Source organism: Nilaparvata lugens, chromosome X, assembly GCF_014356525.2.
Source record: "Nilaparvata lugens isolate BPH chromosome X, ASM1435652v1, whole genome shotgun sequence".
NCBI lineage: Eukaryota > Metazoa > Arthropoda > Insecta > Hemiptera > Delphacidae > Nilaparvata > Nilaparvata lugens.
The window spans coordinates 7596092-7608877 of record NC_052518.1 but is presented as its reverse complement, the minus strand read 5'-3'; the positions used below and the strand labels follow the sequence as shown (position 1 = coordinate 7608877).

Sequence of the window (12786 nt, the reverse complement as noted above, 5' to 3'; positions counted from 1 at the left end):
TTTCTAAAATTATGCTTGTTTGGTTCCAACAGGATAACATACCCTCTTTTGGTGACACCTGACGATTCCGACCATCCTTACCTTCTGCATGCTGAGTGGACCCCACGAGGTCACGGCCTTCTAATGGTCTACAACTATGACATCTACTACAAGCCATCACCCGACAAACACGAGAAATCATTTCGAGTCAGTTCAACGGCCGTGCCTGGTGTGGTCAGTAATGGCGCTCCTGACTGGCTATACGAAGGTGATAATTAAATTCAAATTATTATAATAAGTTTTCATTAAGGCGGTGCAAAGGCTCAAAATAAACTTCCTACTGGTGATATTTTTTGAAGCTTTTCGATGTGTATATCATCAAGCTATTAAAATGAAAACGTTTTCTCAAGAAAACATTTTTTCCGATCATTACTTTTTGAGATATGAGCGCCAAAAGTTTTAATTTTTGGGACAGAATATTTCGAATTCGATAGGAGATTAATCAATGAGATTCAGACGATAAATTCTTCATGTTTTTGTTGATTGAATAAAACAAAAAAAAAATCAAAAATACCAGTTTTTGAGAAAGTTATTCAAAAAATCGAAAATACTAGTTTTTAAGAAAGTTATTCAAAAAATCGAAAATACCAGTTTTTGAGAAAGTTATTCAATTTACTGAAAATTACCAAAAATAACTCAACTGAAAGTTGCACAGCCTCAATTATAAAACATTACAAATATATAAATGAGGTGACATCATTACTTTCTTATGCTATCACGTGCGATTCTGACAGACTCTATAAAACGTTAATAAATTCATTGCAATGATAATTGAAATAATTCATCAACACTTTTTAGAATTATATAAAAATGAAGATTGTCCAATCACATGTGAACTTCTATAGATTTCCTGAAACACTCTAAATTCTAAACCCTATCTGTTGAACTGTGATGCATCATGTCAAAAGACCGAAAAAAATACCACATAGCAGATACAGAGGAAAAATAGGACCGAATCTATTCAGAAATACGAAAGGAACAGCTCAAATACAAAATATAAAGTTATACACATTGGCACATACAACGCGAGGACAGTTCTAGGGGAAGAGAAAATTATGGAGCTTGAACAAGCAATGAATGAAATTGAATGGGATGTGTTAGGCTTAGCGGAGATCAGAAGAAGCTATGAAGAAATAGGGGAGCGAAATAGTGGGCATGTATTCTGTCACTCAGCAGCCACAAGAGGAAATAGAGGAGTTGGCTTCTTTGTCAACAAAAATAATTATTAAAGTACTGAGTACTACAAAAACAAAATGGATCGCTAAATTAAATACTGATGATGGCATCACAACGGCAAGAAATCAAATCATAGATCACGTCTCTGAGTTCTATAAAGAATTATATAAGAGGGACACCACGCATGAAATCCAACAAGTGATTGAAAATCAACAAACAAACGGCAGTGATTCTGAAGATTTGGAGATAATAGAGGCAGAAATAATAAATGCTATAAAAAGCCAAAAGAAAGGAAAAGCACCTGGCGAGGACGGAATAACAAGCGAATCATTGATAATAGGAATAGAAAAACTCCTGCAACCCCTTAAATTGTTATTCAACAAAATCCTGCGCGAAAAATCAATACCTTCAGCATGGAGAAGAAATAAAGTAATTATATTGTTCAAAAAAGGATCAAGACTGGATATAAAAAACTATAGACCAATCACTCTCCCCTCAGTAATTTATAAGCTATTCGCTTCAATAATAAAGAACAGATTGTTGAATAAAATATACGAAAACTACCCCACCGAGCAAGCAGGATTCAGACCAGGATACTCCACAACTGACCATCTTCAAACTGCAAATCAGATCATAGAGAAAGCCATCGAATACAACATACCACTCTACCTAGGTCTTGTGGATTTCCACAAGGCGTTTGATAGTCTCAATCACAGCAGGATGTGAGATGCCCTAGAGGAGTCTGGCATCGACATAAACTACATAGAAGTAATCAAGAGTTTATATGAAAATACAGTAATCTATGTAGAGCTGGAGAGACGAGGAAAAGACATAAAAATCGAAAAAGGACTGAAGCAAGGCTGCCCACTCTCTCCACTCATCTTCAATTCCTGCTTAGAGTACATATTCCGCAGATTAAACTGGGAGGAAAAGGGACTCCGAATCAATGGAAGAAAACTGTCAAATCTAAGATTCGCGGACGACGTAATGTTGGTGTCAGAGAGCGCTGAGGAAATGAAGGGAATGCTCATGGAACTGATTGACGCTAGTGAAGTGATGGGCTTACACCTAAACGCTCAGAAAACGAGGTTAATGACAAATTCCGAAAAAACTAGGATTGAAGTAAACTGTGGCAACATTGACTATGTGGAGGATTACGAATTTTTAGGCCAAATATTGTCTTTCACAAACAGAGCATCCAAAGAAGTCAAGCACAGGATTGATAAGTCATGGAAGAAGTATTGGTCGTTGAGAAGAATATTTAAGGGCGACTATTCCAACACCCTTAAAGCCAAAGCATTGACCATGTGCATATATCCTGCGATATTATATGGAGCGCAAACATGGGCGCTCACCGAGTACTTGGACAAGAAACTAGAAACTACTCAAACAAAAATGCTACGTAGTATTCTTCGTATTCGTCTGAACCAACGCACAAGAAACACCGAAATACTAGGAAGAATGCGCGTAAAGTATCTTCAGAAAGAGGCTCACGTATTGAAGTGGAAATGGGCAGGCCACGTCGCGAGAATGGATAAAGACCGCTGGACCAGAATTTGCACTGAATGGGTGCCACGAGACAGGACCAGGAGCAGAGGACGGCCACCAATACGATGGAGGGACGAGCTGTGCCAGAGAGTAGGAGATGCTTGGGCAACCACTGCACGAGACAGGCAACTTTGGAGTAAAATAGTGGAAAAGTTATAAATTATTATAGCAATCTAGAAGAAGCCAGACAATGATTACGAGAAAAATTTAAATACAAATTGTAAATCTGTAAATATTCGAAAATTTTTGCCAACCACAATTACCTCATAAAGAGAGGCTTTTGTTCAATTAATGAATGTAAATAAAGCTTTTATTATTATTATTATTATTATTTCGAATTCGATAGGAGATTAATCAATGAGATTCAGACGATAAATTCTTCATGTTTTTGTTGATTGAATAAAACAAAAAAAAAATCAAAAATACCAGTTTTTGAGAAAGTTATTCAAAAAATCGAAAATACTAGTTTTTAAGAAAGTTATTCAAAAAATCGAAAATACCAGTTTTTGAGAAAGTTATTCAATTTACTGAAAATTACCAAAAATAACTCAACTGAAAGTTGCACAGCCTCAATATATAAAACTATTACAAATATATAAATGAGGTGACATCATTACTTTCTTATGCTATCACGTGCGATTCTGACAGACTCTATAAAACGTTAATAATTATTCATTGCAATGATAATTGAAATGATTCATCAACACTTTTTCTAGTAATATATAAAAATGAGATTGTCCAATCACATGTGAACTTCTATAGATTTCCTGAAACACTCTAAATTCTAAACCCTATCTGTTGAACTGTGATGCATCTTGTTATTGATCAAGTTTGTTTCCTTCATCCAAGTTACGTGTATTTCTCTAGTCAATTTTAGGTCAGAATTTTTGGCATAAAAGAATTCCACTTATAACAATAATAACTATTTAAATTATAAATTTCATTGAAATCCTGAGCATGCTGACGATGAATCACACTGAACATCAAGTATTTTAAATCTTCAAAAAAATGAAAAAGGAGGAAGAAAATGGTAAAGTGGAAGAAAATGGAGAAGAATGAGAAAAATAAGAGGGAGGAGAAAAAGAGAAGAAGATGAATAAGGAGAACAAAGAGAAGAAGAGGAAATAGTAGAATCTGTATCCGACCTGACTCTTCTGTGTTGTTGCCTTAAGGGCTTAATCAGTTTTACGATATTCATTCATTCATTTGATCTCGTTCATTCATATTCACGATGATTCAGTTGTGAGAGTACTTGCAATAGATCTAACAAGTCAGTCTGTTGATAATAGAACTGAACTAATCTATCAAATTTCTGTGTTTTTATCAGAGGAAATCCTGAATGACAACAAAGCGCTGTGGATGTCTGAGGAGAGTCAAATGCTGCTCTACGTGTGCTTCAACGACACAGAGGTTCAAGAGCTGAGATTTCCCTGGTATGGCATGGACAGTAAGCAGCTCTACCCTGATATGCGGAGTCTCCGGTATCCCAAGGTAAAACAAACGAATAATAGTACTATAGTGAGTTCCACGTTATAATGGCAGTGAAGAAAGATAGGAGAAAAACGTTGCCAAGTCTCTCCATTTTGCCACTGAGTGTACACAGCTGTTACTCAATTCATCCCATTAAATTTGATCCAATAATAATTATAATTTTCTTGATAAAATAATCAATTTGATGTCCAATTAATGAAGAAAATTTCTTGGGGAAGAGGCTTCGGAGGCTCTCCTAAATTCGCCTTATAGATAAATATTTCCTTTAAAAATGCCAGCATATTATTTCACATATTCATCCATTTATTTTGTAAATATGTATTATTTGATGAATAACATTTGAATTTGAATTTGAATATTTTCATAATTGGATTCAGAAAGCTGTGATGCAACAATCTGAATTTCAAAACATAAGAAATTAAGTTATTTGGTAGGTATTCTATTCCAATTTCTTTCAAAAATAATAGAAAAATAGAAATCCTATTCAAAATAAGTAATTTCAATGGATATAATTCTGAAATAACCTTTCAATATTATTTTATAATATTTATTTATAATATTTATAATATTATTTTATAATATAGACCTACTGGTACGAGTAGGTCTAACCTATACGTGTAGGCTAACTAAAGCGTGGATAAAGTCTAGGATAGTTACCGTAGCTATCAACTATTAAAATGTTATTTCAGTTATCTTAATTTGTGTTTCTCATACGGTGATGTCTGAAAATTATTCCATTGTTTCAAAAATACATTTCAAATCAAATTATACGACTTGTGTACTCAACTATTCTGATAGAACGAAGAAAATAAATTGCGGCTGAGAATTGCTTGTTTACTTTTGTACAGTCACTGTCAAAAGTAAAAATAAAATATTCTGGCAAACAGACAACATTGCAAAGCTTGAGAGAGATAGCGCTATCTGTTTTGTTGTATGATAGAAAAGGACAGCAACAGTATTATCAATCGTACACTGCCATTATAACGTGGACCTCACTATAACGATATATACCTCATATTGGGTGAAGCTTGATCCCCACATGAACGTGTTGATCCGTTAGTGAACGTGTCGTATAAGGTAGAAATAACATTCTCCTGTGTTCAGATGGGACAATCCATACTGGCTCCGCCGGACTGAGAGGCAATAGTCCCATTAGAACACAATCATAGGAATAATATATTTTCTGTACCGGATGCGTTCACTGATGCTGTGAATCCGGCTTGAATCTCCTCTTCTCTTGAAATATACCGCTGCCGCACAAGGCTGCCATAGGATCTCTAAAATGACCAATGATGGAACTAATCTATTTTTTATGAAATTACTTTCAGATAATAAATAAATAATTGATAAATAGATTCTATTGTCGTGGACCAATATAGGTAATTGACAAAGTCGTAGTAATACAATTACAAAATAATAAAGTCAAAGTAATAGTTTAAAGTCACAAAGTAGAATCGAAGAACATAGTCAAACAATAGTGAACTCAATAAACTCTGTCAGCTTTCTGATATTGTGAATTTCATTCTCCCATTATTATTCAGTGAACCAAAATTTCCACAAGCATGTGTATTGATTATAACTCAGTAATATTTCCCTTGTAATTCTCTCAACTTAGAACAGAATAGAATGACTTCTTCGTTTAATGACATGGCAACGTTTTGACAGAATGTCCATTCAACCACAAAAAGGATAACTGGAAAAAAATATTATTATATGGGGTTACTAGTATTATCTGGGGAAGAGGATCTTCAAATGAAAATTCAGCCACATCAAATGATTGAATTACGAAAATGAGTAATTTTCGAAGTCGTAATAGTTAAATTATGTGAATTTGTATTTCACGGGGATTGTATTTGTTTTGATATAACAGTCTGGAGTTTATTAGAGCTCTACATAACCTCTAGACTGTGTATTCTGAATTAAGGTTTAAATCAGTTTTGGACGAATTCCTGTTGTTTTACCTGAATATTGTATATTATGTATATTAATAATTTCATCATTTTGTTTGTATTATAAATACTTATTTACTAGTTTTATTATAAAAAACTTATCAGTGAATGAAGTTTGTAAATAGTAATTATAACACGCAATAAGCAACTAATTACTTATACCCCAACACATATAATTTATAGTGGGGTGTATATTTATTCATTGTTGAAACACCGTCGATTCATGTAGTTACATTACAATATTATATTATCAATATTCTAATGTTGCATTCAATCTTCATTGTAATTTACTACGTTTTCATAATATGTAAAATTTGTTGCATAATTAGCTGATATACTGTAATTTATTGTAAATTCGTGTATAAACCAGAATATATTGTAACTTACGTGAATAAATAATTCTTAAAAAATTCTTACTATACTATACACCAGCAACGTAAGAAATGAGCTACGTCTAAATTAAATAATCTAACTTATAACACTTTGTATCTGACTCCTATTCGCGGGCAAAGTTAGTAACTTACTGTACTTTTTCAAGTAGTATCTTGTTCACTTGTAACTTGTCGTTCTGTGAATATTTTGTATGCATTTCGAGTGAATAAATTTGATTTGATTTGAAAAAAAATTTGATTTGATTTGATTGATAAATCACTTTTTGCTTTTAAAAAGAACGACTAGCAGTCCAAATTTTTTACAATAAATGAATTGATCACTCGTTGTCACAGTGAGTGATTAATTCATTTATTGTAAAAAATCTGACTGCTAGTCGTTCTTTTTAATAGCAAAAAGTGATTTAATAATAAGCAGTTCGTGATGGAAAACAACATCGAAGATTTATATTAATAGATAAGATGAATTGTAAAACTACTAAAATAGAATCAACTTTTAGTCTGGAATCAAAAATGCCTGAACTCCAGATCAAATCTCGATGACTTTATAAAACATTTCACAACATATTATAAGTCAGAAAACATAAAAGTTTCATTGTAGAAAAAACTATCTTCTGATTTAGTATCCAAAGACAGACTGACTTTAGTATTCAAGTCTAATGAACAATTAAATGTTCAACGTGGAAAGTCTTTTAATATATTGAGTGACTATTGATCTATTAATCATAACAATATGTGTAAGATTGATCAATGATAATGACTTTATTTCACGTTTATTTTATTTTAACAGCCAAGCACGAAGAATCCAGTCGTGACTCTGTACGTTGCCGATCTTGCAGATGTTAAAAGCATTAGAACAAGAGATCTAAAACCACCAATGGCTCTTGGACAAACAACGTGAGTATCCTTGCCTCCTGTAATTATCAATCTCTGGTAAACTGGAAGCTCAAACAGTAAGCAGTAGGATATAATTATAGTATGGATAAAGTCCTACGATTGGCCATTAGCTGTTGACCAATAAAAATTAAGCTCGACTGTCATTGGCCTTGACTTGACATGTACACAAGCGTACCAAATATGGTCATGACAATCATGATTGAACAACAATAAATGATGAGTAATTCATTAGCAAAACCAAATGGTTGATATGGGAGAGAAATTGGAGATGATATTATTTTGAAACCCAGCACGAGAACACAAAAACTACCATAAGAAACGAAGGTAAAAAATTGTTATGAATAAGAAGCCAAGGTCAAAATCAAAAGTGAAATAGTAACAAGGAGGTACTGCTACTCTAACAAAAGGCTAAATTTTATTTGTGGTGTTGTAATGGCTGAACTGAGTATGTTCATTTCAACTAGACATGGGATAGTTTACTATTATCCCAGTTTTTCCCATTGCTTCCAAAATGTTGAACTATTCGCCTTTGCCATTGAAATTCAGAAATACCAAATTCTCCAGCTTTGAAATTATATCAATTTATTATTCATCCCAAGTAGGATGAAAAAGCATTTTCGAGACTTAGAATCCGTAAAGAGATTTAAATTTTGCTGAGCTTACTTACTAAATGCTAATGTTAGTCACTAAGGGACGGTTTCCGAACTCGGGATTTAGCTAAGTTCTAGACTTTAACTGGCTTTAAACTCTGGAGTCAGAAAATTGGCTTTCCGAGTCAGAGCGTTAACGTAGTTGAGGACTTAAATAGACTCTGGAGTTTAGAGATCACGTTAGACCCTGAAGTTTATAATTTCGCTTTCTGAGTGAAGGACTTATAAGTCTAGGACTCGAATTAGATTCTCGCCTCTTTCCGAGTCGAGGATTTATCAAAAATCGCTAAGTCCAGAACTTAAAACAGCGTAATTTTAAACCCTCGACTGGGGTAGGGTTTAAATTTAAGTTCTAGACTTGAATGAGCAAACCCAATTCAGTTATTATTTTGGAGTAGATGAAAAGCCAAATAGATGTCATGGAATACCTAAATTATTTGGATTAGTCCATCGAAATTCATAATTTATAGTTTGCAAGTCTATTTTGCAATAAAATTGTATCAGAAAATTATGCGTAAAAAACTTACCTTATTTCACGATGAATGTGGCATAACCTAAAAATGTTCGAGAAAAATTATACAAGGATTGCTTTGGAATTTATATTCCAATCATTCAGATTAATCAATGTCATATTCAACATATTATAATAATAATATAACAATAATAAATTATTATTCCAGTTTTTTTTTTCAAAACAAATAAGTTTTCAAACTCAATAGCCTAATGAAATTTTTATTCTAAAATCACTGGTTAGGATCAATGATCAATAATAGCATAACTTAAAATGAGATGTTTATTCATTCAACTTTCAAAGGTTTTGCTTTGAATAGGCCTACAAAGAAATCGAAACGTATTATTACAAAATAGTTTGGAGAGCATGTTCATTTGAATTAACCCGCTGCAATCAGCTGTTTCCGTTTTGCTATAATGCCAACAATACAACAGCAAATTATTATGAATTTCCCTCATGTTTACTGCGTTAAAGTCCTGGACTCAAATAAGTCGAGAACTCAATAGACCCTGGAGTTTAGAAGAAAAATCGTGACTCAGAAAGTCAATTTAGACCCGAGAGCTTATTTTAGTCCTGGACTCTGTAAGTCCAGAACTTATAGATCCTGAGCTCGGAAACCGGCCCTGAGTTTCTTCTCCTTCATGAGTTGTTAAACGGCGCTCACGAACATATTCGGAATACTTTGGCGTGTCTAGTCTCGGCCAATAGCAGTCGAGCTCAACTAACGGCCAATCCTAGAGCTTCATCTATTCCACATATCCTGCTGCTCAATTCTTAAGCTCGTAGTTCAAAAATGGTTTAACAACGAAACTAGTATCTCAAATTGTTTTGATATCCCTCAAATGGTTTCAATATACCTAAAATGTTTAAATTGTGTATTGTAGCTCAAAGTGGTTTTGATAATATCAAGTCGTTTCCATTCATTATGGACATCTACAACAACAGAATTTTCACAATAACACATAAAATTTGTATCTTTTTGAAAGGAATAGATCCATGTTATAATGATATTATCACGAGTAAAGAACATTTTGTTAATGTTGATTTCAGAGACTACTATTTCACTGGTGTGACATGGGTGAGCTCCACAGAAGTCTCAGTTATATGGCTCAATCGTGCCCAAAATGTGTCCATGGTAACCATATGCAAATCACCAATGTGGTTCTGCCAAGAGGTACGTATTGGTGTCGCAGAACACATAATCTGAATTGAATTAGTCTATTCTGCTTACAAATCATCATGGAAAACGTTATTATATCATAACTCCTTTATCTCTAATATCTAAGAAGTCATTAGAATTAACTCAGTGTGGATGATGAAGAGATTTGAATCAATTGCGAAGAATTTACTCGAAATTGCATTGTCTCAAGATGCACAAGCAAGTCAAAATTTGAAATTGATACAAATGTTATTTTGAGGCTACATGTTTTGTAAATCGTTTGAGTGGTTCAATCAAGTAAGAGTCTAGAAACTTCATACTATGAAATGAATTTTAAACTTGAAGTTTAATCAATTATCTGAGAGCATACAAGGCTTCTGAAGAAATACTTTTTAGATCCAAAACTGATGGCAATATAAGACTGAGAGTTTTCTTAATAGTCGAGATCTCGACTTTTCATATTGACAGTTGCAAACAATGACCTGAAAACATAGTCGAGCGGCGAAGGTAGCTTCAAGCTTCAGAGAGCTGATTGTAATGCATGTATTTGAATGGTGGCAACATACTGCTCCGTTATGTGCGCCACTATTCAAATACATGCATTACACTCTCACGCTTGAAGCTACGAGAAACACTCAAGCTCTCTCAATCTTGAAGCTTGAGGAAGCTCCAACACTCACAAGCTTGAAGCTACCTTAGCCGCTCAATTATGTTCTTGCCCTTGGAAAGAGTTTTTTTCCATTTTCATTTTCATTTTTCATCCCACTAACAACCTATGGAAGGAGTATAAGAATTTGTCAATTATAATCTAAGTCGTCAATCATTGCATTCCATAATGCAAAAAGAATTCCTCACTGGAATAAGGACAAACCTGCAAAAGCTCCTCCCTCTCCTTAATTCTAAACTTTTCACCTGTAAGAGCCTTTACGCGTGTTGGCAATGAATTATAAAGCCGAATTCCTGCACTCTTAACCCCCCTCTCATACATACTAGTTCGATGAATGTCGTCTCTGAGGTTTTGTCTATATCTGGTATTGTATGAGTGGAACAACTCTCCTGTATTGAACCCATCTTTATTCTTATCAATAAAACAAAGAGCCTCCAAAATATATACACCTGGTAGTGGGAGAATCTTTAACACTTTGAAATAATCTCTACAACTTGCTCTAATAGATTCACCCACCATCACTCTAACTGCCCACCTTTGAATCCTAAATATATGTATTGCATGAGTTGAATTGTCCCAAAATATAACACCGTATGAAAGAAGAGAATGGAATTCATTTTATCTATTCCATAGTATCGGATAGAGTATTCGGACAAAATGTTTGTTTTGGCATGAATTTGTTATAAGACTATGAATCATAAGTTATTCAGTTTGCAAAGATTTTCGTTGACAGTTGAAAACAATGGTCTTTGAAAGTTTGGCTTTACCGTCCTAAATTGTAGTACTTTGTATTACAGAGGAAAGATAGCATACAAGAAAGTATTCCATTGTTTGTGCTCCAAATTCCAGTTTGTTGAAGCCAATAGATAGTCCACGTATTTCTTTTTTTCGTGAAACTATGTGACACTTGAATTCTCTTATACTGTACCGTTCATACACTTTCACCCGGTCAGTACAGTAATAATCATTTGATTTTATGGGGAGAGATTTTGTGGTATTTCTGCATGATAAAAAAAATAAGAGCGAGGCTACACAAACGTTTTCTCAGGCGTCTTCAGAGGAGTAAGAAGAACAGGAAGCTCTCCCATTGGCTGATTGGGTCGACGTTCGGGAATCAACAGATAAGCAGCCAATCGGAGTTTCTTCCTGAAACTGCCAACGCCTGAAAAAAACGCTTTGTTTGGCTTGGCCCTGAGACATTAATGTTGTCAATACCACTATATTACTCAAAAATAATTTAATCACAGAACCAGGTTTCATGGAAACATTACTACATCTTCGATGTGGTGGGTGTTGCTATGAAACCTGGTTCTGTAATCTCATTATCTTTCAACAAATGATATGATATTGGCAACATAAATGTCTTATTCTTTCTATAATAATAATAATAATAATAAACGACAAAAGTTGGCTTGAATTGACAGTGAAATTTTGAACATGAACACCCTAAAGCATGGGATATTTTATCATCCTATATTTCCTCTACGCTAATACATTGTGATATAGTGATACGTTGGTCGTATTTGATTAGTTATTGTGATGATGTGGTAGGTGTTGCCATGAAACCTGGTTCTGTAATCTTATTGACCGAGCGAAGTGAGGTCTAAGATTCAAGTCGACGGTTTTGCATTTCTCTTTATGTTTATATGTTCCGCATTTACTGCGAAACGTGACAATACATTTCAATGAAATTTAACAGGTATGTTCCTCTTTAAATTGCGCGTTTGGTATACAAGGTTTTTTTTTAATTTTGCAATTTAAGGATAATAAGAAAGGATAAGGAGTCTCTTTCGAAAGCCAAATATTACCATAAAAATCAAACTATAGAATTATTCATCATAAATCAGCTGTCGAGTAGATTATTAATTACAAGCAATGACGCATGCAATTAATATCCCAATGTAATTTGATAAAAATAAGCTGTCGTGTGGACTATCACTTGCAAGCGATGAGGCATGCAATGTTGATAACTCAAAGTAGTTTATTATTTTCTCTCGACTTTTCTCTGCTTTCAACTCGATAAGCTTTTAATGATCGTAGCATAGTTGTTTACAACAAATTATTAGCATTCAAATGATAATTATTATTGTGGATACAACATTTGAATCAGCCATAAGTTGTTTACACACCGATATCTCGCCAACACGTCAGGACAGGACATAATTCACTCTGATGCAGGCTGTAGTTACAAACTGCGCGAGGTCTACTGTTCACAGAACTACTAGTATGATATTGACAGCATAAATGTATTATTCTTTTTATACCAGTAATAGGCGACAATAAATTGGCAATGGAATTTGGAACATGAAC

At 33.9% G+C, this 12786-nt stretch overlaps 1 protein-coding gene across 1 annotated transcript in view; it reads left to right on the top strand.

Moving 5' to 3' along the window:
• The window catches only part of LOC111064553 (dipeptidyl aminopeptidase-like protein 6), a 128622-nt gene that overhangs the window by 59411 nt on the left and 56425 nt on the right, over positions 1–12786 (top strand). The window contains exons 8-10 of the mRNA XM_039442331.1: positions 4091–4254; positions 7383–7489; positions 9701–9824. Coding sequence (XP_039298265.1) covers positions 4091–4254; positions 7383–7489; positions 9701–9824 — 395 coding nt within the window. The remainder of the gene's footprint in view (positions 1–4090; positions 4255–7382; positions 7490–9700; positions 9825–12786) is intronic.